The 23,511-nt window shown below is 49.8% G+C and overlaps 1 protein-coding gene across 1 annotated transcript in view; it reads left to right on the top strand.

The window, feature by feature from the left end:
• The window catches only part of Msi2 (musashi RNA binding protein 2), a 367,643-nt gene that overhangs the window by 323,969 nt on the left and 20,163 nt on the right, over nucleotides 1-23,511 (top strand). The window contains 1 exon segment of the mRNA XM_035447710.1: nucleotides 16,242-16,304. Coding sequence (XP_035303601.1) covers nucleotides 16,242-16,304 — 63 coding nt within the window.

Genomic DNA, 23,511 nt, shown 5'->3' with positions numbered 1-23,511 from the left:
GAATGGATGTTGACTGGGACCTTTGAAAGACAATGATTGCATGTCTCTGACTATGGAGTCAAGCAGAAGGGACATAGATAGAGCTACAGAAATTCAAGGTAGAACAATGAGTGGAGTGGCTTCCCTGGGACCTAGCAGTTCCCCCATCTGGGAGATGCTGTCAGCAAGGACCCTGCCTGGGTGGGCCCTCTCCACAGCCTCTCTTGTAATAGCTTGTGCTCCTGGACCTGAAGGACAGAATCTATATTCCGGCTAGAACTGTTCCTAGTTCATCCCCACTACAGGTGGAGATCCCAAGGCACAGAAACAGAGTCACATGAATAAGGGGCAGCAATTAGCCCAGGCAACCTGAGTCCTAACTCAGGTTGGGATGCTCACTATTAGCCAGCATCCACTTGTCAACTAGGTACCATTGGCCACTACAATTTATATCTGTAGTAACTAAAATTCAGGAGAAAGGAAAAGCTGAGTTTTACATTCACACTGGCCACATCCCAGTGGCTCAGCAGCCACATGAGACTGGGGGCTGATCTCAGAGTGGAAAATAGTGTATTTCCTTCCCACTGAGGGTTCTGTTGCTCGGTGTTGTTCCAGAAATTAAAAGATGGGATGTGGTACTCTAAAGAGGTGTATATGCAGAGCTGGAGGGACACAATGTGAAATACTTTGGGGACAATGAAGTGGACCCCATGCTAAGACCCCTGTCTTGTCTGAACCAGTTCAGGAAGCATCTAGTAGTGCTCTGATTCTATGGCTCGAATCCGTGGGTCTGCCATAGACAGGCAGACAGACAGACATGCCTGCATGGCCTACCTGAGGCTAGGCAAACTGAGGTGGTTTTCCTCAGATGCTTGGCCCCTTCTGGGAAGTCAAGGCTTTGATTAGGGGTAGGTACAATGTCTATGCCTGTTCATCTTCATCATGGCACCAACTCCTTAACTGTGGCCAGTCACTGGGGTTAAATGGGGGTAGAAAACAGCTTTGAAGGCAGTCCATTCTCAGCCACCAAACTTTGATTCCTGTTCATTTGTAGCCACACTTTGAAGCCTCTTAGATTCTCTTAACCCGTGACCAGAGAGGGACAACTGTCTGTCTGCAGCTGAGGAAGTGTGAGCCACCCAGCCTTTATCTTAGTATGTCAGGAGCCAGGATGAGGTCAAAGCTCACCCCACTCCTGACCCTGGCTCCTTGGAGTTGCTCTTCATGGAGCATCAGCCCCCATCTACTTATTCTAACACACTGCCAAGCCCCAGGTGGTTCTAGACACAAAACCTAGGCTGGCTCCTCCATCCCTCCAGTCATGAGTTCAGGGTGTGGTCAGTCTCCCTCTAGAATCAAACTTGACATTGTCATGGAGCTTAAGACTTAGTGAGCCTCTAGGGCACAGGAGCTTTAAGGAGTTCTGACTTGGATCCTTGTCTCATGCCTTAGGGAATACTTGAGGTGGGTGTAGCTAAGGCAGCAGTGGGGCTGCAGAATGGTGCTCCATAAGTGGGCAGCCCAGTACACTGCCTTCTCCTCACCTGCTCTGGGTGTTGTGTAGAGCAGGTCCCATGCCCTGGTGCTCGATCCTGGCACTATTTGACATTGGCACAGCTCTCCTCACTGCCAAATTGTCCTGATGGTTTTCTTTGTGGTCTCAATGGCTATACCCTATGCCCACTTCCCATTTCTAGCCCCTCTGAGGTCATGCGAGAGTCCCACACTCCTCCTAGGCCTTCTGAGTCCATCATAGAGGAATCCTAGGAGAGAGATGGCAGCCCACCCAGGTTTTCAAACCATACCCTTCACTCACTAGCAGGAACCTGGGTCCTCAGGACACAGGAACCTTAGCCCCTTCCAAGGTGTTCTTTGCACACGTCTTTACCTTTACATCCATCTCAACTGATTGGAGTCCGGGTCTCACCCAACCTCTATGATATGTAGACCCAGCAGACCTCCCTGGGTCACAAGCTGTGTTAAACAGGTTTGACCCCTCTGCAGCCACCTTCAAGGTTCTTTGAGAAAAGACGAAATGCGGTGTCAGTATTGAGGTTGGGGCTCTTTCCTGGGAAGGCTAAGGGTAGCACTTTGCAAATGGCTCCTGCCTCTCATGCTCAGGGGTCTTCCCTTGCCCTGTAGTCTCATCAGTGTTGAATCTGGAACTGTGGTCCTATCATCGGTGGTCTGCCTGCTTCCTTGCAGCATCCCCTTCTGGGCTTCTCTTCTGTTTACTCCGTTAACTAGTAACTCTAGTTCTATTTTACTTTTCAAACTATTTGCTGATTTTGATTCATGAGATGTAATTGTTATCAAACAAGCTCAAGCTCTTAAAAGAGGCATCACAAGCGGGGGTTTGCTGTCATTTCTAGAGAGTGCACACTCCTGCCAGAGCCACCCAACTGCTGGCAGGGCCCACTGAAATCTGTCCTGTCTGGCTGATTGAGTGAATGAACATGATTTTTCCTGTTTTAAATTCAGGAAAAGACCTCGTTGTTTTGCTTTATTTTGTTTCAGAAAACTATGCTCCAGCTCCAACACACACACTTTGCTTCCTGAATGCATTGTAGCTAGGCATGTACACACACACACACACACACGCACACACACACACACACACACGGGCACACACGGGCACACACGGGCACACACGGGCACACACAGGCACATATGCACACAACTCCCCAGAATGTAGGAAACTGCTCACAGACTTTGTAGGGATTCCTCGGAGGGATCCTGGAGATGCTGTCTTTTTAGAACAATGATCAAGCAGGCTTGCTGGGCGTCTCACAGTGCAAGGGGTGAGCTTTTAAGTGCTGGTGGCCCAGAGGGGTTGGAGCTGTGTGATCTGGAGGGAGCACCTGTGTGAACACACACACACACACACACACACACACACACACACACACACACACACACACGTGGAAGATGGGATCTGAATGAGCAGCTGTACAAACATTTTTCATTGCCCTTGTCCTTTGGGGCCGCTCTCTTAGTGGCTATTGCCACAATACATTCATCTGTCTTTGAGAAGGGACAGCAGAGTCTCCCTGACCCTGCCACTTCTTTCACCCATGGGCACAGATCCCTACTGGGCACCCCTTCCCTAACCACTACCCTACCTGTGTGTCTTACCCCTACCCCATGGCACCACCAGGGTGGGAAGGGACAGGACAACTGCGACCATCCAAATCAGGCTATATCTCAGGGCTAACATCCTGACAGCCACCTCTACCCAGAAGGATCTTGTCATGCTGACCCTATCCACTTCCCTCTTTGAAATGTCCCTACCCTCTTGAGCTAGTAATGGCGGTTCATTTGCACCAGCAAAAGCCAGAGTTTGTAGGCAGTGACCTGTTTGGCTCTGTTTGATTCACCAAGTGTAAGTGTTATTCTTTTGTTTAAAAAGAAGAAAAGAGAAATGCTGAGACATGAGACATGTTGACTATAAGTTTATTATAAGGCCCGGCAGAGTAGGGAGACTAAGAAGAGGAGAAGAACAGGGTAAATGTCTGACTGCCATGGCCGGTCGCTGCAGAGAGAGCGCATAGGTGAGAGAGAGAGTAGAGAGGAAACAGAGGAAGCAGAGAGAGTAAATGGGCAGGGATCTGTCTTTTTAAAGGGGTCCTCTGCACCTGCGTACAGACTTAGTTCCCATGGAACATTGGGCTGACCAGGGTACTGCCTGTTCCACCAGGTAACAGGGGCAGGCCAGCATAATACCTGAACCTTTCAGTGAGCAGCTCTGGACATTGCGATATCAGTGTCCTTGGTGTTCATAGAGCGAGTGAGTGTGGCGGGAGGTCTGTGCAGTTTGGCTCCTCTTGTTAAAGATAACTGATGCAACAATTGCCTAGTTCCCTTTCATTTTCCTTCGGGCTTTTTCATGAGTGGTAGTGGTGGCTGCTCTTCAAAAACAAAACAAAACTTGTGGGCTTTCCCCTCTCGCTATGACCTTGGCTTCTGTGAGCTACTTTGCTCTGGTGAGCAGGCCCTAAAGTGCTCGCCTCTCAGGCCGTTCAGTTCAGCCATTGTGAATTTCTCCATTGCTGTAAATAGTTCGTCAGCACTGCTCCCTAATGACATTTTATGTTTCCCCCTGTAAGCAACTGAGGTAGAAAAATAAATTGTTTACCACGGACATGCTGTGTGCTGCCGTCTCTTAGCTTGAGAGTGTCCTGTTCTCGCTCCAGGGGAGGTGAGTGCACTAAATAACCAGCGCTGGTGACAGCCAAGTTCATTTTGTAGAAGCATGCCAAGTGCCCCCCCTCCCCCCCCATGCTGCCCGGCCCCAGCTCTCCCCTCTTCCTCAGCAGAGAGCCCTGTGCTTTCGCTGGAGGTGATCTGTCCTTGAGCAGAGACAGAAAGAACATCTGCTCACACGAGCTGTGGGATAGCAACTGCCCTGTTCCTCCCTCTACGGTGACTCCCTCCCACCCGTGAAGACAGCACATTTCACATCTGTGTGTCAGGTGTAGGTCTGCACAGTTGTGCACATGCTTAGGCACACACATCTTACTTTCCTAACCCCAGAGCAGTGCAGGTCAAAGTACAGAAGAACTATCTGTGGATGGAAACCTGAAGGGTCTCTTGTTCCAGTGCCATTTGCCACTTAATAGCCAGGTGGCCTTGTGCTCTGAATAGCAAAAGGGCCTTTTTTTGTTGGGAGAGAGAGAGAGAGAGAGAGAGAGAGAGAGAGAGAGAGAGAGAGAGAGAGAGAGAGAGAGAGAGAGAGCACAAATATACACCATGAAAATCGGTAAATGCTGTAGGATGGAAAGTTCTAGAAAGGATGAGCATCAGCCTTGCTAAGGAAGTAAGCATCCCAGAGTGATTTTCCCATCCTGAGCCCTCATGATAGTGCTGCCTGGATCTGCTTATCAACAAAGGATCCGAGTGGCACGGGATCCCCCAGGGAGTGGCCAAGGCAGGGGAATGAGGAGCTGCCAAGGTGAGGTACAAATCAGGTTTCAGAATGGGTCTAGGCCCCCAAAGCATGGGATGGGTTGGAAGATGGTTTACAGAGGAGGGGTGAGAGAGGCAGCCTTCCACAGAGAGTTAGGGTGTGAAGGGCTAACAGGCAATACAGAAACTTCCTGTCTGCACCCCATCTTTCTTCTCAGCTACATTCCTCTTCCTTGCCTCGGGCTGACTGGTGGCCCTTTGGGATCTTCCATCACTACTAAAGACAATAAGGTTACTATGGCACCAACTGACAAAAGTCTCACCTTAGCTACAGAGTGTTCCAGGCAGCCAGGAGAGGCAGGCCAGTGTCTCATAACCTAGCACTTATGCCTCTGCCTGAGCTATTGTGTGTGAAGGGCTATGTAGGCCCTTCTCCAGCATCTGGGACTAGAAATTCCAAGTTTGTTCCCTGACTCATTAGCAATGGAAATCGGGGTCTCTGGTGCCACTGTGATTAATGGGGATTGCCTTCTAGGGTACCAGCCTCAGAATACCCTAGGCTTAGCTATCTTTTGGGATTACCACACCAGGACTCATGGCCACTAAACCACTCACTACCAGTTCTTTGCTCTCAGATGCTTGCTCACTGTCCAGTGAAAGTCCCTGGGGCTGGCTGAGCAGTGCTCAATAAGAGGTGGCCTGAGGTGAGGTGTCCTAGCTTAGAGAGGCCCTGTTCATTTGGAGAGGACCTCAAATAGCCTTTGTCAGCTAAAGCTGCTGCTAGGTAACCTTTGAACAAAGACAAAGTTTGATGGCCAGTCACAGCCTGCAAAGGCAGTGGGTAGCCTGGGAGTTCAGGGGACAGTATCCCTTAAGTGGGCAGGCTGGGAAACAGCACTGGCTGTGGACAAAGGGCTGGGACTTAGCCCAGCTGCCAATTCTGCCTAAAGAACATATTTTTGCAAAGTTTCCAGAAGAGCAGATAGTAAACTCATTCAAAGATCTAGGGTCCTGTCTAGCATGTCACTGCTATGAGTAGCAACCCCAGGGCCCTTCTGTCTGCTCCTTTCTGTAGCCGTCCATCGTGACAGAGAGCCTCAAGGTCAGTCCCAGTTCAGGAACAGAAGCCCTGGGCGTGCACCCAGAGGCCAGAATCCCACCCTGGTCTCCTGTGTTCTCTTCTCTCTGGTGAAGTCCTCAGAGCCTTGGGCCAGGAGAGGTCATCCCAGGGCTGTCCTGGTGGAATCGCAGAACCCAGAAATCAGACAAGCCCGCCCTTCAGTGTCAACTCAATCTCCTTGATCCTGCTTCAGTTTGTATGGGGCTCTTTTGCTCACCCTCACTCTATCCCATCCCAGAAATACCCACACTGGGGACCTCGGTGGCACTCAGGCTCTACCTGGCTCTTTGCTCAGTGAGTAGGGGCTGGCCTCTCACCAGCTAGGAAGCAGATCTTGAAATGGTTAGCCTTCCTGGTTGATTGATGGAGCTGAGGATTCATGCATCTGGGTGGGACCAAAGCTATAAGCAGGGTGTGACCTTATAAGGAAGAGCCTCTCCCATTTGTCCCATCCCAACCCCTAATCCTTCTCTGCCCTCCCCATCCCAAACTCCTTGCTAGCAGCTGTCTCTTCAGAGGCGCTCTCAAATTACAAGCCAGCTTCCAGAGGCCAGCCTGCCGGCCACCTGGCCCTGTGTATACTCCAGGATTTATCCTCTCATTTGAATATTAAAGGCAAGCTTAGTCAGGAGGCAGATCTGCAGCTTTGAAAGTCAGTGGAGCACCCCAAATCCATCCAGGACTGGAGGGAGGCTTGTGGGGACTGTGGGTGTGCACTATCACTGAGCGAGCGAGCCTCGCTGGCATGGAAAATCAGGAGTTGACTCTATTCCCAGATGAAAGCAGAGCACAGTGCCTAATAGGCACTTAATAAACATTTGCAGAAATGAATTGGAGCAATCTGAATTGACAGGAATTGCGGGTTTCACTTGCGATCAGCTTTCTGTGTCTCTTGAAGCTGCTCTGCATAAGTGAGAGGATGCCACTAAGTGAGCGCTTAGCTCCCCATGGTCACCCCAGACAACACACCAGACACACCCATCACACACACACACACCACACACCACACACACACACACACACACACACACACACACACACACACACACACACACACCACCACCACCACCACCACCACCACACACCGGCTTACAGAAAGGTGGGAGATGGAGTTCTTGCCTTAGCTTGCCTAGACACTGGGCCTCGGTGTCCCTACCTATCAAATAGAGAGGATGGTCTACTGCTTCTCCCTTCCTCACAGGTTGCTGAGGGGATCTGGGGAGCAGGCAGGTTAGCAATGAAGGAGGCTGTGGGTGTGCACCACCTTCCCTTTGAGCTGAGAGCTGGTTCCCATCAGATCTGTCTCTTCTCACTGCTGCCTCCATCTCCTCACACCTCAGATACCTGAGCCACCAGCCTTAAAGTCCCCTTGGAGTCCCACCAGGGGGAACCTCATCACTGTTCCTCCGTTTTTTATTTCATCAGCAGAAGTAAGTGAAAGCCTAGAGTGTACAAAACAGAATTACAACAATAACAAAATTACTCGGATGTGAAACTCTGGGTAGACTGTCACATCAGGCCTGAGGGTTCAGGATTTCATGCCTCCCAGAATAGCCAAGGACAAGCAGAGGGCAGAGTTGTGTCTACTACACCTTCTACCCAGCCAAAAAGAGGTTTTTCAACTGAGTCTGGCTTGGTCTAGATCTACTGCCAAAAGAGTTCCCCCTTGGCTCTCTGTTTTCTCTGATTGCTGGGAAAATGCATGGGACAACCATTGCACCTGCCCAAGAGAGTCTGATGGCACAGAGGCACTGGACAATAATCTCAGCCTACAGAAGCATACCATGTGGGCCAGCTAGGGCATTCCCAGTATAGCCCATGTGGTTGTAGCAGCAGACACAAGAGCAGTGAGCACGGAGGAGAGCTGTTGGGAATAGGCAGTCTGAGTCTGTTCCTGTGACAATAACAATACACAGCCTGGGAGCTAACAGCAGAATATTTCCTAGGTAGTTCCAAATGCTGGAAAGATTTACTGTCATGGTGTCACAGATGCCTGTTTTCTTGCTGTATCTTCCCTTTGTTTGTGACGGGGTGGGGGACTAGAGAACTCTTTGAATTTTCTGTCTTTATTTACTTATTTACTTATTTACTCTGTGGGGGGTATTTACTTATTTACTCTGTGTGTTGGGGGGGATGCACACTCACACAGTGATATTGGGGAGTGTGTCTGCTGAAGAGCATGTTTGGAGGTCAGAGGACACCTTTATGTTGTTGGTTCTCTCCTTCCACCTTTATGTTGGTTCTGGGCATTGAACTCAGATTGCCACACTTGCTCAGCAAGTGCCATTACCTGTTGAGCTATCTTGCTGGCCCTGGGTTTCCTTTATAACAGTGCTAATCTCCACGGACAGGGCTCCCTCCTCATGACTACTCACTTCCCAAAGGTCCTGCTCTTGCAGGTGAGGATTTCAATAGACGCATTTAGGGGTGGCAGACATATTCAGAACATAGTAGTTTATGCCCAACCTAAGATTTGAAACCCAAGGGAACGCTCATCAGGTAGGGACTGGTGAGATGGCTCAGCAGTTCAGAGCCCTGGCTGCTCTTCCCCAAGGACCTAAGTTCAATTCCCAGCACGCTTGTCTGGTGGCTCACAGCCACCTTTGATTATGGCTCCAGGGGATCTGATGCCTTCTTCTGGCTTCCATGGGTACCTGCACACATGCGGCATGCATGTACATATGCATAAATAAGAAGTAAAAGAAAGGCTGGAGAGATGGCTAGAGGTTAAGAGCACTGGCTGCTCTTCCAGAGGTCCTGAGTTCAATTCCCAGCAACCACATGGTGGCTCACAACCATCTATAATGAGGTCTGGTGCCCTCTTCTGGTATACAGGCATACATGCAGGCAAAACACTGTATACATAATAAATAAGTAAATTAATAAATAAATCTTAAAAAAAAAAAAAGAAAAGAAAAGAAGTTTCCCCAGTAGCTATTGCCAGGGTATTCCAGATCTAGGACCAGCAGGCAAAAGGTCAAAGAAGCGCATGACTACTCCATCCTTCCCATCCCTGCCTCCATTGATTCTGCGGTCACCATCTGGGCAGATGCTGTCCTTGTACCAAGGCAAAGACAGCCACACACAGCCTCTGCCAGTGGGATATCAATCCAGAAACTTTGTGATGCAGGAATGCTGACCTCACCCTGCCATCAAGAACACTTGAAGCTTCTTCCAGACACATTCACCTCCTAAGACAGAAGCAACCCAGCCTGTCACTACACCTCTTAGTGATAGCTACTCAGGGCTCTGCTGGCCACCTCCCCAGTCTCACCTTTGAACAGTCTTGCTTTTAGGCGAGGCTAGAAGCAGGAAAAAGCTGCAACCCCTCCGCTTCCCCTATTCATGCCTCCTCCACCCATTCTTCTTTGGCCATCAATACAGAGTTATGTCACAAGCCCTAAACCCAGTGCTGGTGACACAGTGACAAATTCGAGGCCAGTCCTCACTTGCTGGATATAGAGGAACAAGCGAGATTCCACTTGATGGGAGGACCCAGAAGGGATTCTCAGGCCCATGCCATACTGTGTTCTCTTTACATACGCATGCAGGTACACACACACACACACACACACACACACACAACACTCGTCAAGAATCTGAAAAATAGCCGGGCGTTGGTGGCACATGCTTTTAATCCCAGCATTCGGGAGGTAGAGGCAGGCGAATCTCTGAGTTCAAGGCCAGCCTCCTGGTCTCCAGAGCAAGTGCCAGGATAGGCTCCAAAGCTACACAGAGAAACCCTGTCTCGAAAAAACAAAAGAAAGGGGGGGGAAAAAAACCTGAAAACTATTGTTAAGAAATGTTGGGAGGGTAGCATGTCAGAGCAAAGCATGATGGGAAAAGAATGATCCTGCTGATGCCACTCAGTCCCAGGCCTCAGGGATCCATGTTCACACCTGTGATGATCTCATCACAGACAGGGCCATGGCTGCCTTGTCCAGACCCTCCCTGAGCCTTGCAGGTCCATTTGTATCCTGCCATCATGTGACCCTACTACAGTTCAAGCTTATGCTTGAGAGAGAACAGCCCTGAAGCTGACACACAAATAATACATGTTACCCGTGAAAGCCCTTTGGATGCCAAATCGTGTAAATTAGTAGGATTTTAGAATAGGAAGCACCAAAGGGATTTCTCATCTCTGTTGCTGTTACCTTAGGCAATAATAGTAATAATAATAATAATAAATAGAAATAGAAGTTTTTAGTCCACTTGTGCTAAGCACTTCTCACTGTCATCTCCTTGACTCCTCACAGCAGCCCCACAAAATAGGTTTTTCAAACACGGAATAGACCGAGAAAGCCAAAAGCCAAAATCATGTCTCTTCCAACATGGTCTGGGCCATTTTGATTTGATATGCTTGGCCCTAGTTTCCTCCTATGGGGAGGTGGGTTGCTCAACAGACCCTCCTCTTTAGGGTTCCCACTGCCGCTTCTACAGACCAGAACAGCCAGTGTGGGAGAGCCAGAACTTCCTGCTTTCCCGAAGCTCCTGCTCTGCCCTTGGTCCCATCTCTATAAGTGAACATCTGGCACTCCACTCCCATCCCCCACAGCATGGAAACTGTCTGCCCTGGCATCTCTGGACCGGGTGCTTTGGATACCATCTCTGCTCAGGGGAAAATCCAAAGGTTGAGGCAAGGCTCTTCAGAGTTCCAGATTAGAGATGTAGCTCCATGGTAGAGGGTTTGCCTAGCTTGCACAATGCCCTGGGTTCAATATTTAAAAGGAAAGGGAAGAAGAATATTGCTAAAAAACCTTTTGCCACTTCACAGATGCATCGTGATGTACCTTCCTTTATTTCCACCAAACATCTAGAGAGTTCACGTGTTAAACAGTGATCATGTTAGAACTCATCCAGGGTGAGGTGGGAACATGTTTTACCCCTGCCTTCCATATTTTAGGAGCTAGCACCCTGAAGAAAGCAAGCCCGATCTGTCTACCCCTTTACCCTTGGCCACAGACAACTTTGGTTTTCCAGTTTGGCTCCTCTGCTTCCTCCCCAGGGACAGCTGTCAGGTTCTAAATTATGTATTTCCTCTGCTGTAGCCAAGAGTCAGCGGTGAGGCATCCTTAGCCCTGTTCATTTCAGAATCCTCCTGCCTCAAGCCGAGGCCCCCCGGCCCCCTCAACTGTCTAAGGGATCTGCACAACCGTTGGGACCTCCTGGGAAAACTGGTCTCACTTCTCAAACAGCCTGTCTTAAGTCAGGTTCCTGTTTTGGATGCCAGGAGCTCAGGGCTTATTCTGTTCTTTTTGAAATGAACTCGCATCAGCTTCCGTCAAAGCAGACCATTTCTGTTTGATCTTGGAAATGTGTCCCTTTGGTGATTAGCTTCGCCTCCTCTTGGGAGCCTCCGTTCTGGTGTGAACCTCTGGTTCCCCTAGCTCCAATTATGTGCCGCCCAGCTTTCTTCCAGCCTCACCCAGAAGTCAGAGTTGTGAATTTCCTGTGAAACGCTGAGCCCTGCCACCCCAGGCAGGCCTAAGCAGCCTGGGCCAGCCAGGGTGGCAGATGGCAATGTTTCCAAACTCGTGTAGGACATGTTTCCTACATTCTGGGTAACAGTTTCTTCTTTTGGTGGCTTATTTTCCAGTGTTTGGATTCAGGGAAGCAACGTGAGATTAGCCAAGACTGTTTGAACCAGCTATAGAAACTACTTGTAGGGAGAGGCAGGATGTACTGAGGGAGGGAATGTGATCAGGCAAACCGAGAAAAGACTGTTCATGTGGGGCTTGAAGAACGAGCTCCCAAGTCATAGCTCCCGCAGCTGTGAGGAGCTCCATTCAGAATTCTCTTCATCCTTTGGGGGATCCACGACCCATCCCGGGTCACAGAAATAGTAGTGACTCAACTGGAACTCCAGCAGTAGCCCCCAAGCCCACATCTCTTCCAACGACTATGGGGAATGGAACCAGAAAGACCTTTGACGGCCCAGTCAACCAGACAGGAAGCAACGCCTTTTCAAGGGTTTGCAAAAGGTCCCATGGCTACCTGTCACTCATGGCTTCTCTGTCTACATTGTATGTCAGAAACTTCCAGAAGATTTGATTCTGTTGATGAGGGTGGGGCCAGGACAACCTGTTTTTTTTGTTGTTGTTGTTTTGTTTTGTTTTTGTTTTTTTGAAGTTCCTCTAGGCACGATTGGAACCTGCTGTTCTGAAAAGGATTGGCCACAGGATTGGCTGCCTCAGGAGGCCCCTTGTCTTGTGAGATAGAAAAGGTGACTGAGTATACAGCTGTGCCCAGGACTTGACTTTTTTTAAGTTTGTTATTAGCCAAGCTGTGGTGGTGCTTGCCTTTAATAGCAGCGCTTGGGAGACAGAGGCAGGTGGATCTCTTTGAATTTGAGGCCAGCCTGATCTACAGAGCTAGTTCCCGCAGAGCAGGGGCTACACAAGAAAATTATCTCAAAAAACAAAACAACAAAATACATTACTGTTTTACTTGTTATTTGCACATGTGGAAGTCAGTGAACAACCTTCAGGAGTTTGTTCTCTGTTTTCACACTGTTGAAGGTTCAAGGACCTTCTTGTTCTGGCCTACTGCAGACTAGCTGGCTCGTGGGCTCCACCACATCCAGCTTCATACATGGGATCAGAGACACAAACTCAGGTTTATCAGCACTGTTTTCCCCATTGAGCCATTCCGCCAGCCAGTGTCGTGACATCTATTGCCAAAGGTCCTTAGCATTGACTCTGTCCTGAGAAGCTTTTAAAGGCCCCAATGCCTGGCTGTACCAAAGGCTGAGTCAGCCATGATCCTCAGGGGTATAAGTTTGTGTAGACACTATAAACCAGGTAGTACCTTATGGTTCTCAAACCAGAGAGAACCATCTCAAATCAACATGTTTTGGGCAGAGTCAGACACTCCTATGTACTGCATCCTTTGTTGTGTTTACCTTGTTCCTCAGAGTATGTGAGTTGCCATCCTGGGGCTGGAGAACTGGAGGGGTCAGGTTGCTGGACTGGCAGGTAGTGCTATCCTTATCTACACTTGAGCCGTAGGAGCAACTCCCAGCCCTCCCTCACACACCGTAGCAACATATCCTGGTCAGCTAAAGTTTGGGAAGACTAGGAGCTGGAGCCTAAATGGGCCATGTGACTGAATCCTGTCCTAGAAGAGATTGTCACCCAGCAAGAGAAATAAGATATGCATATAAAAAATAGCTGTACTTAGATAATACAGAACCCAGTAAGCAGGAAAAAAGTAGGTGCGGCATCATAATTTTAAAAAAACCGCTATTGACTTATTATTTGCAGTGATGTCATGACTCCCAAAAGTCTATCAAAGTGTGTCGATCACTGCCAGTGATATGGCGATGTCTTTCACCTAGACAAGTCACTAACCTCAAAGTTTTGTTACCATCAACCCCAGAGGACTTAGCATTGTCTTCATAAATAGACAGACTCATGCAAGACCCACAGCTAAGGGACTGTAAAGGTCACCTTGCCAGCCAGCCTGCCTTACACTTAGAGAAGTAATGCACCCTGCCCAAGTCACACAGCAAGCAAGAGGGCAGGGGGGGAGGTCAGCCAGGGCTGGAGGCCGAACTTGCTGAGGAATGGGTCTCTGGCTCTGACCCCATCCACCAAGAATGCTACATGATAGTCTGTCCTCACCTAAAATCCCTCCATCAGCCTTGTTTCAATCCAGGCATCTTGTCTAGGACTGGAAGGTTCCCAGACGGAGGAACGTGGTACATTTCTGTTCACAGATAGCCATCCTGTAGCTTCCATTCCTCCCCATCTGCTGGATTCATTGCTAATATATCATGTCCATTTGGGCAGTTGTCATCATTAGAGGTAAACAGAATATATGCTAGTACGTTGAGCGGCAGAAATTTAGCTTTAACGTGGCAGTAGGAAAGAAAAGGCCGGGTGAAGGGTTACAGGTCACTCCTCCCCATAAGGAACTCAGATAGGTCCCAACGTCCTTGTGGCCACATAACCATGACTTCTGCTGTGGAGAATGCAGAACAGGCCCTGTCTAGGGAGTGTTCTCTCCCGTACACCATGGGGCTGGTAGCTGGAGAGAGATTTGACAGGACTCCCATTATACTGGCTCACTCCCAGACATTGGGAAGAACTGAAAGACTGAGGTGACGATGCCAGGGCTGCCACCTACACACACAGTGGCTCTCTCTGCAGCCGCCTCTGGTAAAGCTTCCTTAGTTCACATCAGTGACTGAGGAAACCTCCATCCCTGGAAGAGTATTCCATCCCCAGCAGACGCCTTTATCTGAGCTGAAGGATGATGCATTTCCTTTTGGGGGCAAGGTTTTTGTTTGTTTTATTTTTTTTTTTGTTTTGTTTTAATTCTCCCTCTTTCTCTCTGGCTTCTTGTCCAAACTGCTTAACCCTAAAAAATAGGCCTTTTGTTAACAAATCTTGCTGACCATACTCTCTCCCTCCAACCAAGCTCTTCTGCCGCTCCCAAGGAAACCTCCTCTGTTATGTCTGGGGTAAGAAAGCACAAAGAACCCTTCCTCTCCCCGCTGCTTCTTCTCCCTAGTACCCCAAGCCCTGCTCTGGGCCTGCAGCAGGAGGCTGGGTGGACAGAGGTTGGGACAAGGAGAAATAACCTGACTTCTTCCTTATTTTCCTTCAGCGCTTTCCACCAGCACCATCTTCAGAAATCTAGAGCCTGCGTGGAAGAGCTGGGGAGAGGACTAGGTGGGGAAGTCCCGTCCCGGGCTCCCTCTGGGAAGGGAGCAGCAAGGTCTTCATGGGCGCTGGGACACTCATTCCCAGCCTGGGAGAACCGTGTACAATTATTTCACCTGGATCTTTCTTTTTCCCCTTCAACAGCCCTATTACCATATTTAAATGCAAGTATGTCTCTTTTCGTTGGCATTTTAAGTAGCTTAGCGTGACCTTTTTAGAGTAGCTCTTTTCCCTTTTGAACGTCTTGCCCTCGTAGAACCATGTAGCTCGGACCATAGTCTTAGAGTTTAGTGAGCTTCTAGTTCGCTCTGTGTGGAGGACGTTCCTCCTCTCTTTGCCTCTCTGCTCCCTGCTCTTCCGGTGCATGTCTTCTTTTTCCCTCGTCCTGTAGAAGTGCCTCATCAGTGGGACAGGCTCTGTGGCTAAAGTCAAGCAGCTCCTTTGGGAGCAGTTTGGTGGGTTTGCCAGGGCTTCTGGTGCATCATTTAAAGAATAGCCCTGGAAGTGGGTCTTGGGGTCAGGCTGCAAATGTCTACCTGGTAGCAAGAAGATATTTGTCTTTATGTATGTGGAAGTATGTCTGTTTGTGCTCCAGTGCGTGACTTGTGTGTCAGGTTAGTGGTCAGAGAAGCCCAGGAGAGGGGAAGACTCTGCCCGCCTCTTCTTTGATGTGGACATTTTGCAGCCACGTGCTTGGCCTCACCTTCATCCTGCCTGGCCTAGCTTTGCTAGACAGTGCAAATCTTAACCAAAAGGATCCCTGGGTGGCGGGGAGGGGACACTCTAAGCTGGCTTCATCTGAGGGTGGCCTCATACACTGGAGTCACATCTAAGTTCCCTGTTATTGCCATAGGGTGGGGTATAGTCGGTGGTAGTTCATTTATCTGACATATGCAAAGCCCAGGGTTCCATCTCCAGCACCACAGAGGGATGAGGTAATAACACAACTCTGGGAAGATCGAAACACTAAGGAAGACATTCAGAACCACAGGGTTCACCCCAGGTAGAGTCCCTCAGCTGTCTGACATCTGGCCCTATGTATATACTCACCCAGGAACACCTAAATGCTTTGCCCTGAGCCTGGGGCCGTGGCTCTTCTGATGAGAAGTTTTGACCACTCTAGAGCTCAGATGACCAGACCTTTGGAGAACTTTCAGGAGTAAAGCCATCTCTAGGCAGGCCCTGGTGCCTTTTCCATGAAGAAGCCAGGCCGAGGTGCTTCCCACCTTGGAGCTCCAGCTGACCCCACCACCAGAGTCCCTGTAAGGAGTAGCAGGCCAGCCTGGGTCATCATCAATGTGTCAGTGTGGGGTCAACAGAGACCGCAGCTCAATCCTCGGAAGACACAGGTCCTGCTCATATTCGAGTTACTGCCATGTGCTTCCTATAATGCACTTCTGGAATGACCAGTGTGTGAGATTCAAACATCTAAAGATATCGTGCCTTCCAGAAGCCTGAGAGCTGCTGACCTGTATCCCCCAGCGCTGTCTGTGAAGCTCTTCCCATCTGTCTTTTTGTGTGACCTGGGGTCCTCTCTGGCTCCTTCTGACTCTGCTCCTCCCTCTCTCCAGGCTTCCCAGCAGCGGCTTATGGACCAGTGGCGGCGGCGGCAGTGGCAGCGGCTCGAGGATCAGGTAGGAAGGTGTGCGGGGCAGGCGGCTCCCAGGCATGCCTCGTATGCAGGGGAAGGTAAAAGCCCTGCCAATCTGTGTGGCTGCATCTGTCCAGCACCCCTCTCACCACAGCCTAGGGGAGGGGTTGGGGACATGGAGGCACCACCAAGGCCCAGCCACCCAGGGCTGTTCCTATAGTAGTCAGCCACAGTTAGGGGACTACAAACCTCAAGCAGAATTGTGCGCCCATTAACAAAGAGAAACTGTCTTCCCCTTTGGCTTTCCAAGCCCAATTTCAAGGCATTCTGGTCACTGCCGTCCTTGGCTTTGGCAGGTTCAGAAGGTTCCTTTCCTTGGGTCTCTGACCTGGCCAAAGAGATACTAAGTAGGCTCTCTCCAGCCAAGCCTGGCAGGTGTGCTTTTTACTCTGGCTCAACCAACTTCCAGAGCCCTTGAAGCCAGATATGGACCAATCCTTGAGGTCAGAAAAGGAGTAAAGCTGTTGTAGCCCAAATCCCTGTTGCCCCACCTTCTAAGTCAGGCAGCACTAACAAAATTGGAGCTTTCTCTCCCATGACCATATCCTAGCCTTTAAAAAGATCTGGAACCCTTCAGTGGCCAGGGAACACTTCCCTAGCAATACTGTAAGGTCCAGCCAGAACTGGGGTGTGTCACCCCACCATGAGTGCCACGGGCTTTCTGCCATGCACTGGGCATCCCTGGTGACAGCTGATCTCTCCACCTAGCCCCTTCTTCTTGAGTAGTTTGGCTCCAGCTCTTTTACCCTGCCCTGCCACCCCAACCACACCCCATGAGCAGGTCACTGGAGCACTAATTGAACATGGGCAGGATGGGGTGCTGGTGAAGGTACCAGAAAGTGGAGCGTTAAAAGCCCAGAGGGCAAATGCCAAAAACCCAAATTGGCACGGTGAGGCTCATTAGAATATGTCAGAGAAAATCCGTTCCATGCAAACTGGCACTGCCTCCGAGCTACAAAGGATCCTCTTCCCCCAAGATACCCGCTGGAGTTTTGGGGGGCCTGGGCAGGGAATTAATTGAGGGTGGGGGGACTACGGAGGGGCAGTTGACCAGAGAGCTGGTGATTGGCAGACAGGCTGGGAAGTCCAGATAGCTGGGCACCTTCAACTTCCAGCCACTCTAGTCTCTGAAGGCACCGCCTTGCCCTCTGGCCAGTGTCCCTCGGTGTCCCCCACTCCCAGGCCCTAGGAAGGGTGCACAGTTGCATCATATCTTCCTGTTTCTGGTTGTGGGGTTGTTAACTTGAGTGTTTTGGGGGGAATGAAAACAAGAAGCCTCATTCCTACCTGTGCCTGGGAGGGGAGAAAGATCAAAAGAACAGTCTTGAAATTTGTGAGTGTTGTTGTTTGTTTTCTCTGTTCAGTTTCTTCCTTTTGATAACTTTTGGATTATGAAACTAAACTTTAACCCGAAATTAACCCTGCCTCTCTCCCCACCCCACCCCGTCCCCCTTGACTTCATGGCAAGTTTAAAGGGCAGTATGGGATTCTTTGCAAGTCTGAGAGCTGCCTCCCAGTCTGTATCCCCTTCTGCCACCCCTGCCCATCCACAAACCCCCCTCCCAGAGCCAGGCGGGAGCCCCACTCACCCACCCCTCTAACTCCTAACCCTCAAGGTCATCTCCAACCACACATTTTGTTTCCAGGATCAGTGGTGTTTTATTTGTAGCCATTTCCATCGGGAGCCAAATCTCCCACAGGCCATCAAGGTCAGCCATGCTCATTGCTGCACTGTTAGTGAATCGTATTCAGGAGTATGCTCCCCAAACCCCTGCCCACCCCAGCCTGGGTTAGTACAAAGAGTAAATCCTCAGCTTGAGGTACCCACCCAAGGGCAAACCCCCAGTGCTGCCTAGTGGCTGTAGGCTTGGGCTGTGCCCACTGTAGAGAAAACGTGGTCTCATCCGCTCTTGGAGACTACATAGCCCAGCCCAGAGCCCCACCTTAGGACCTGGACCAAGGCTGTAAAGTTGGGGAAGGAAACTGCCTTTTTAATACATTTTGGCCCATAGGGGGACTGTAACCGTATTCCCTCAAGAAGATGAGCTTAACTCTGAGCCTGGAAGGTTGGCCAGTTAATTTATCTTGAGTGGCCCTTCATTGGCAAACACTCTGCTGTGAATTTGGGGAAGGCCACACATCAGTACATGCACCCATAGGGTTCCAAGGCACTGATAATCCAGATTTCCCAGTACCAGCTCCTCAAACCTTGCCCCACCCCACCTCCAGCTCTTCCCCCAAAGCTAAGGATGCTCCCCAGGCCTCCTGAGCAAGCAGCCTGCATCAGGGGTCCTCACAAACTCATTAGAACCCATGGATTACCTTCCTGGAGCCTGGTACCATGCCACACCTGACAAGTGACTACAGACTCCAGGAAATGTGGTCTCTCCAGGAACTCCTGGACTTGGCTTAGGGATTAGATATCTTGTGGAAGGCAACATTTTTGTCATTATTTTTATCTAGCCTCCCCCCTCCCCCCGTTTTAGTTCTCAACCCACTCCACCCCCACCCCTTCGTTTTGACTTCCCTTCCCGTGTTAGGAAGCACCTGCTGAGGGCCATGGGGGTGGGAGGTAGCTTGGCTCTTTCTCAGGGTGGCAACTTGTGTCTGTCAGGGCTGTGGTATCGAGGTAGTCAAGGGGGAGCCTTGAGCTTCTGCCTCAGCCTGTTTCTCTGGGCTAGCCTGCCTACCTTTTCTTACTTCCCCCAGAGCCTGAGGTGAGCAGGGCACAGGTGTCCCAGCCGGGGCTGCCTCTGCCGACTCCTAGATAACTTCACTATCAGTGGTCACTTTTCTTTCACGTTCACCTGGAAGTCTGAAACATCATCCTTTCTTGTGCTCAGTCAAGAGTTTGTTTATTTTGATCGTACTCATTCAGTTCCAGCGGCACCACCCCCCATCACGTCCCATCCAAACATAAATCCAGTTTGACAATTGACCGCCCCTCTCCCCAACCTGAGGACAGCAGTACCAATTTTCAGGGTACTTTTATTTTGGGGGGGGTGACCTCATGGGTGGGTCTGTGTATCACTCTTAGAACTTGCAGAGCACCCCCTGGTATCACCCACCTACCCATGCCCACCCTCAGGCCCCAGCCAGGACTCCTTACTGTACTTTATACTTGCCAGCTTTATTCCAGTCTAGTGCCGTGAGCTCCTGATGGTGGTGGTGAGTGTGAGCAGTCATGTTTCTGTTGTCTTTTCTCTTGCTTGGTTGGGGCTGCGGTGAGAGAGTGTCTCTGAGGCATACTTTCCCGCCTCTTACACTAGGACCTGCACACCTCCTCTCAAACACTCTTCTGAACACGCTCAGCGGGAAGGTTTGTCCACACCTATTAATCCTCTCTCAGTGTCCAGCTTCCTGTTAGTACCAGCTGGTTTGCATGTTTTGCTTGTTCAGATGAAACAGTTCAAGAAACAAACTCATACCCAACTCTCGAGAAATGTCTCTTTTTTTTTTTTTTGTACACTTTCGTTTTCTATTTTTTTTATCAGTTACAACTCCAAAACACCTGTTGTCTAGTAAAACATTTCACACCTCCCTTGCCTGTTCTTAGATTGTATGTATCTGTGGGACTGAACTAAATGCATGCATTGTAGTAGATGTCCTGGTAGCTGTAGCTGTAGTTGTAGAAAATGCATTGTTGAGTTGATATTACAGGGTCTCCGAAGGCGCGGCCCAACACCGCCGTCTGAAAGATAGCATGGGGACTAGGAAAGAGAAGGGGTTCCATGTTTTCAATGTTGCCAAGGGGCTTGGATCCATGTTCTCGCCATCAGCCACCACCACCTCTCCTCACGATCCCCACTCTCCCAGTCTAGAACTGGGTCACCACCCTCAGCTCTAGCCTCACCATAGCAGACGCCAGTGGAGCCAGGGTTGGAAGGAGTCATCTGGTTCTTCCAAGGTCTGATCTTCCCCACACTGTTCTTGACCAAAGCAACAAATCTTTTCTTGTTTTGTTCTGTTTTAAGACCATCAGTCAGGCTTCTCTAAGCTCAGCTTCTCCTTGAGCCCTTCAGGGACACAGGTCCCTATGAAATGGTCAGCCTGTGTCATCTGCTCCTGTGGGTCGGGGGAGGTAAGATATGGTAGGGAAGGGATTGGGAGCACCAGCCCCTGCAGACAGGGAGTACATTTGTCCCTGGTTGATGTTGACATTGCCTCTTATGAGTGGTGATAATGAAAGGGGCCAGTGGGGTGAGTGATGGCCCAGCATCCCTTGGTGATGGCCCAGCATCCCTAGTGGGAAGGTGACTGGCACAGCTTTGCAGGGAAGAGAGAAGCGTGATGGGCCTGTGACAGCCAAAGAAGAGGCCACTCAGTTTCCCCCTAGGTCTCCCTAGAGGGGTTTTCTTGCAGGGGGGACCTTTGTTTTCTACTTGGGGCATGTGTGGTCAACCATCTTTGAACACACTGTCTTCTCTGCATGTGTGATAAGCCATAAGGGAGTGCCAGAGACCTCGGAGCTTTTGACCCTAGCTTTCTAAGACCATATGAAGTGAGAATAGTAATTAGTACCCAGACCTGCGTGTCAGGGTGCATGACATCTGATCCGGCCATGGGATAGAACCTATAGGATCAGGTAATCTACCATGGGACACAGAAATTGGAAAAAGGTCACAGAATCCATAGCCATCTTCAAAAGGCTATGTCATGATAGAACAAAACAGAAGCCTCATGGGGGAGAAAAAAAAGCTTCGATGCTCTGGCAGAGTTTGAACACATAGGAACTGAGCATGTGCCAGAGCAGACAGAATGAGGACACCAAGGCTCCAGGTGGAAAAATTCAGGAGGAGCCATCCTTCCTGCAAGGTCCCCCTGGGGACAGGGGAGGCAGGCAGAAGAAAATGGCTGAGTCTAGGCTTCGATGCTGCTGCAGATGCAAACTGACCTGGGGCTAGGGAGTGGGGGCAGCAATTGGGAGCAGAACCAGAGGGCAGAACCCCAGGCTACTGACCTGCATCCTGCATCCTGCATCCTGGGATGGGTTTGCTGAGGAGGAGGCTATGGTGCCTGTAGTCTGGAAACCTTAGAGCTCCATCCCAGAAGGCAGGTGGACAGACTAGCATGCCTATCCCAGGACCGTGCAGCCTCTCTTGAACCAGAGGAGGAGATTAAGGCCCAAGAAACTGGCACAGACATCCCAGCCCTTCTGAGATGGCTCTGAATCTCTGCTGCCACCTTTGTGAAAGTGTCTCAAAGCCCTCCACCTCTATCCCCACATGCTGGAGGACATCCTGTAGCCTCGATCCAGAGGACATAGCAGGTACATTGTGGCTTTCAGGAGAGTCCGTTTCTCACAGTGTGGTCTCTGGCCCGATAACGACCACTTCCAACTTTGTTTTAAAACAGAAAAGTGAGCTGGAGAGATGGCTTAGTGGGTAAAGTATGTGCCTCGAAAACATGAGGATCTGAGTTCAGATCTCCAGACCTTGGAAAAACCAGATAGAGCAACATGTGGCAGCATATACCTGTATCCTCCAGCATTAGGTGGACACACAGCCAGATCCTGGAGGCCCCTGGGACAGCCAGTGTAGCTAAAATAGCAAGCTCCAGGTTCAGTGATAGACCCTGTCTCAAAAAATAAGGTGAAAAGCAATAAAGGAAAATACCTGCCATCAACCTCTGGCCTCTTTACACATGTACACACACACACAGTTAAGTATACCTGCACACGTGCATACACCACACACACACACACACACACACACACACACACACACACACACACACACACACACAGGTAAGTACACCTACACACATGCATGTACCACACACAGAGAGGGAAAAGGATCTGTGTGTGCCTTCACCTCTGCAAATAGCTTTTCTGCACTTCTGTCAGCAAGATCTGATGGGGGATGAGAGGTGGGGAGACACAAGACAGCTCTCTCTACTTTCCTGTCAACCTCCCTGTGTTAGCAACAAACATCCATTTGGGAGCTGTAGCCTATGTGTGGGGAAAGTCATGGAGAGAGCCTCTTGTTAGGATCCAGTCACTTTGTTGCCATAAATAGAATCAGTACAGTGGCCCAGAGAGAAAGAATGCTCTGGCCCATCAGGACTAGGTACTGAAACTAGCTAGATTTACCTTACCCACAGGGTGTCACTTCAGTGTCCATCTCTCAGGTCCCTGGCCTACATTCTGGAAAACACCTCATTTCCCAGCTTGTCATTAAAATTTTCATCTCTAAGAGATGCAGGACTTTAACTGTGAAGACTGGTGGTAGGTTTTAAGTCACTGAATCTCTAATAGGTTCCTGCCGCTGCCCTCAGCTTCGTTCATTTTCCAAGGGCTTTTGGATCAGCCCTGTGGAGGATACAATACATCAGCTACAATCAATAATTTTGTAATAGAAATACCATGCACTTGATAAATCAACTCTAGAGCAATTAGTGACTAGCCTTAAAGTCCAGACCGAAGTGTAAGTTAATCCTGAAGCGAATGGAGTGAGGGAATGTTAATGGTCTTTAAATCAGTGGAATGGTTTTCAGTGGATGACGTGTTCCTGCCTCTCCCTTGAGTGGGTTGGCCGGCACTCCTGTGCTCTAGAGGAGTGGTGGAAAGTGCAGTAGGTCTCCTGGGTACAATTGAGGAGAGCATATTGGGCAGGGGCCTAGAGACCCGCTCCCGCTGGTGGAGGTACTGAGGGGTGTGAGAATTCCTGGAAGGTGGTCACTCTGTCCTGTGTAAAGAAGGAGGTGGAGCTGGAGGTGTAGTGCAGTTGGTAGTGTTCTTAACCTGGCATGCAAGAAGTCCTGGGTTTGATCCCTAGTATTGTACAAACCCAGAAGAATGGCATCCAGTTAAGTTCAGGGCCTTGGCTACATAACCAATACAAGCCAGCCTGAGCTGCATGACACCTGCCTCAAAAACTCAGTGCAGTGCAGTGCAAGGCAATGCAGAAGGTGGCCCAGACTTTTAGCAAAACTGCAGGAGCTTTATGCTGATTGGCTAAGGCTTGTGTTATAAGAACCAATCACTGTACATTCAACCTATCTCCTTCTAAACCAAATGGCGTTTGTACATGGGGGTTGTGGGGAGGACCAAGTCCCAAAAGAAAACTTGGGGACTGATAAGGAGAAAGAAAATTAAGTTGTCATAACAACCAGAGGCACCTACCACGCTCCTGAGGGTTCATGGATGAACACAAGTGCCGTCCACACCCTTAAGGACCTGCCAGCCTGGT

The sequence above is a fragment of the Cricetulus griseus genome, chromosome 7 (genome assembly GCF_003668045.3).
Source record: "Cricetulus griseus strain 17A/GY chromosome 7, alternate assembly CriGri-PICRH-1.0, whole genome shotgun sequence".
Lineage (NCBI taxonomy): Eukaryota > Metazoa > Chordata > Mammalia > Rodentia > Cricetidae > Cricetulus > Cricetulus griseus.
The sequence above is the reverse complement of the archived record's forward strand: the minus strand, read 5'-3'. Positions and strand labels throughout refer to the sequence as shown.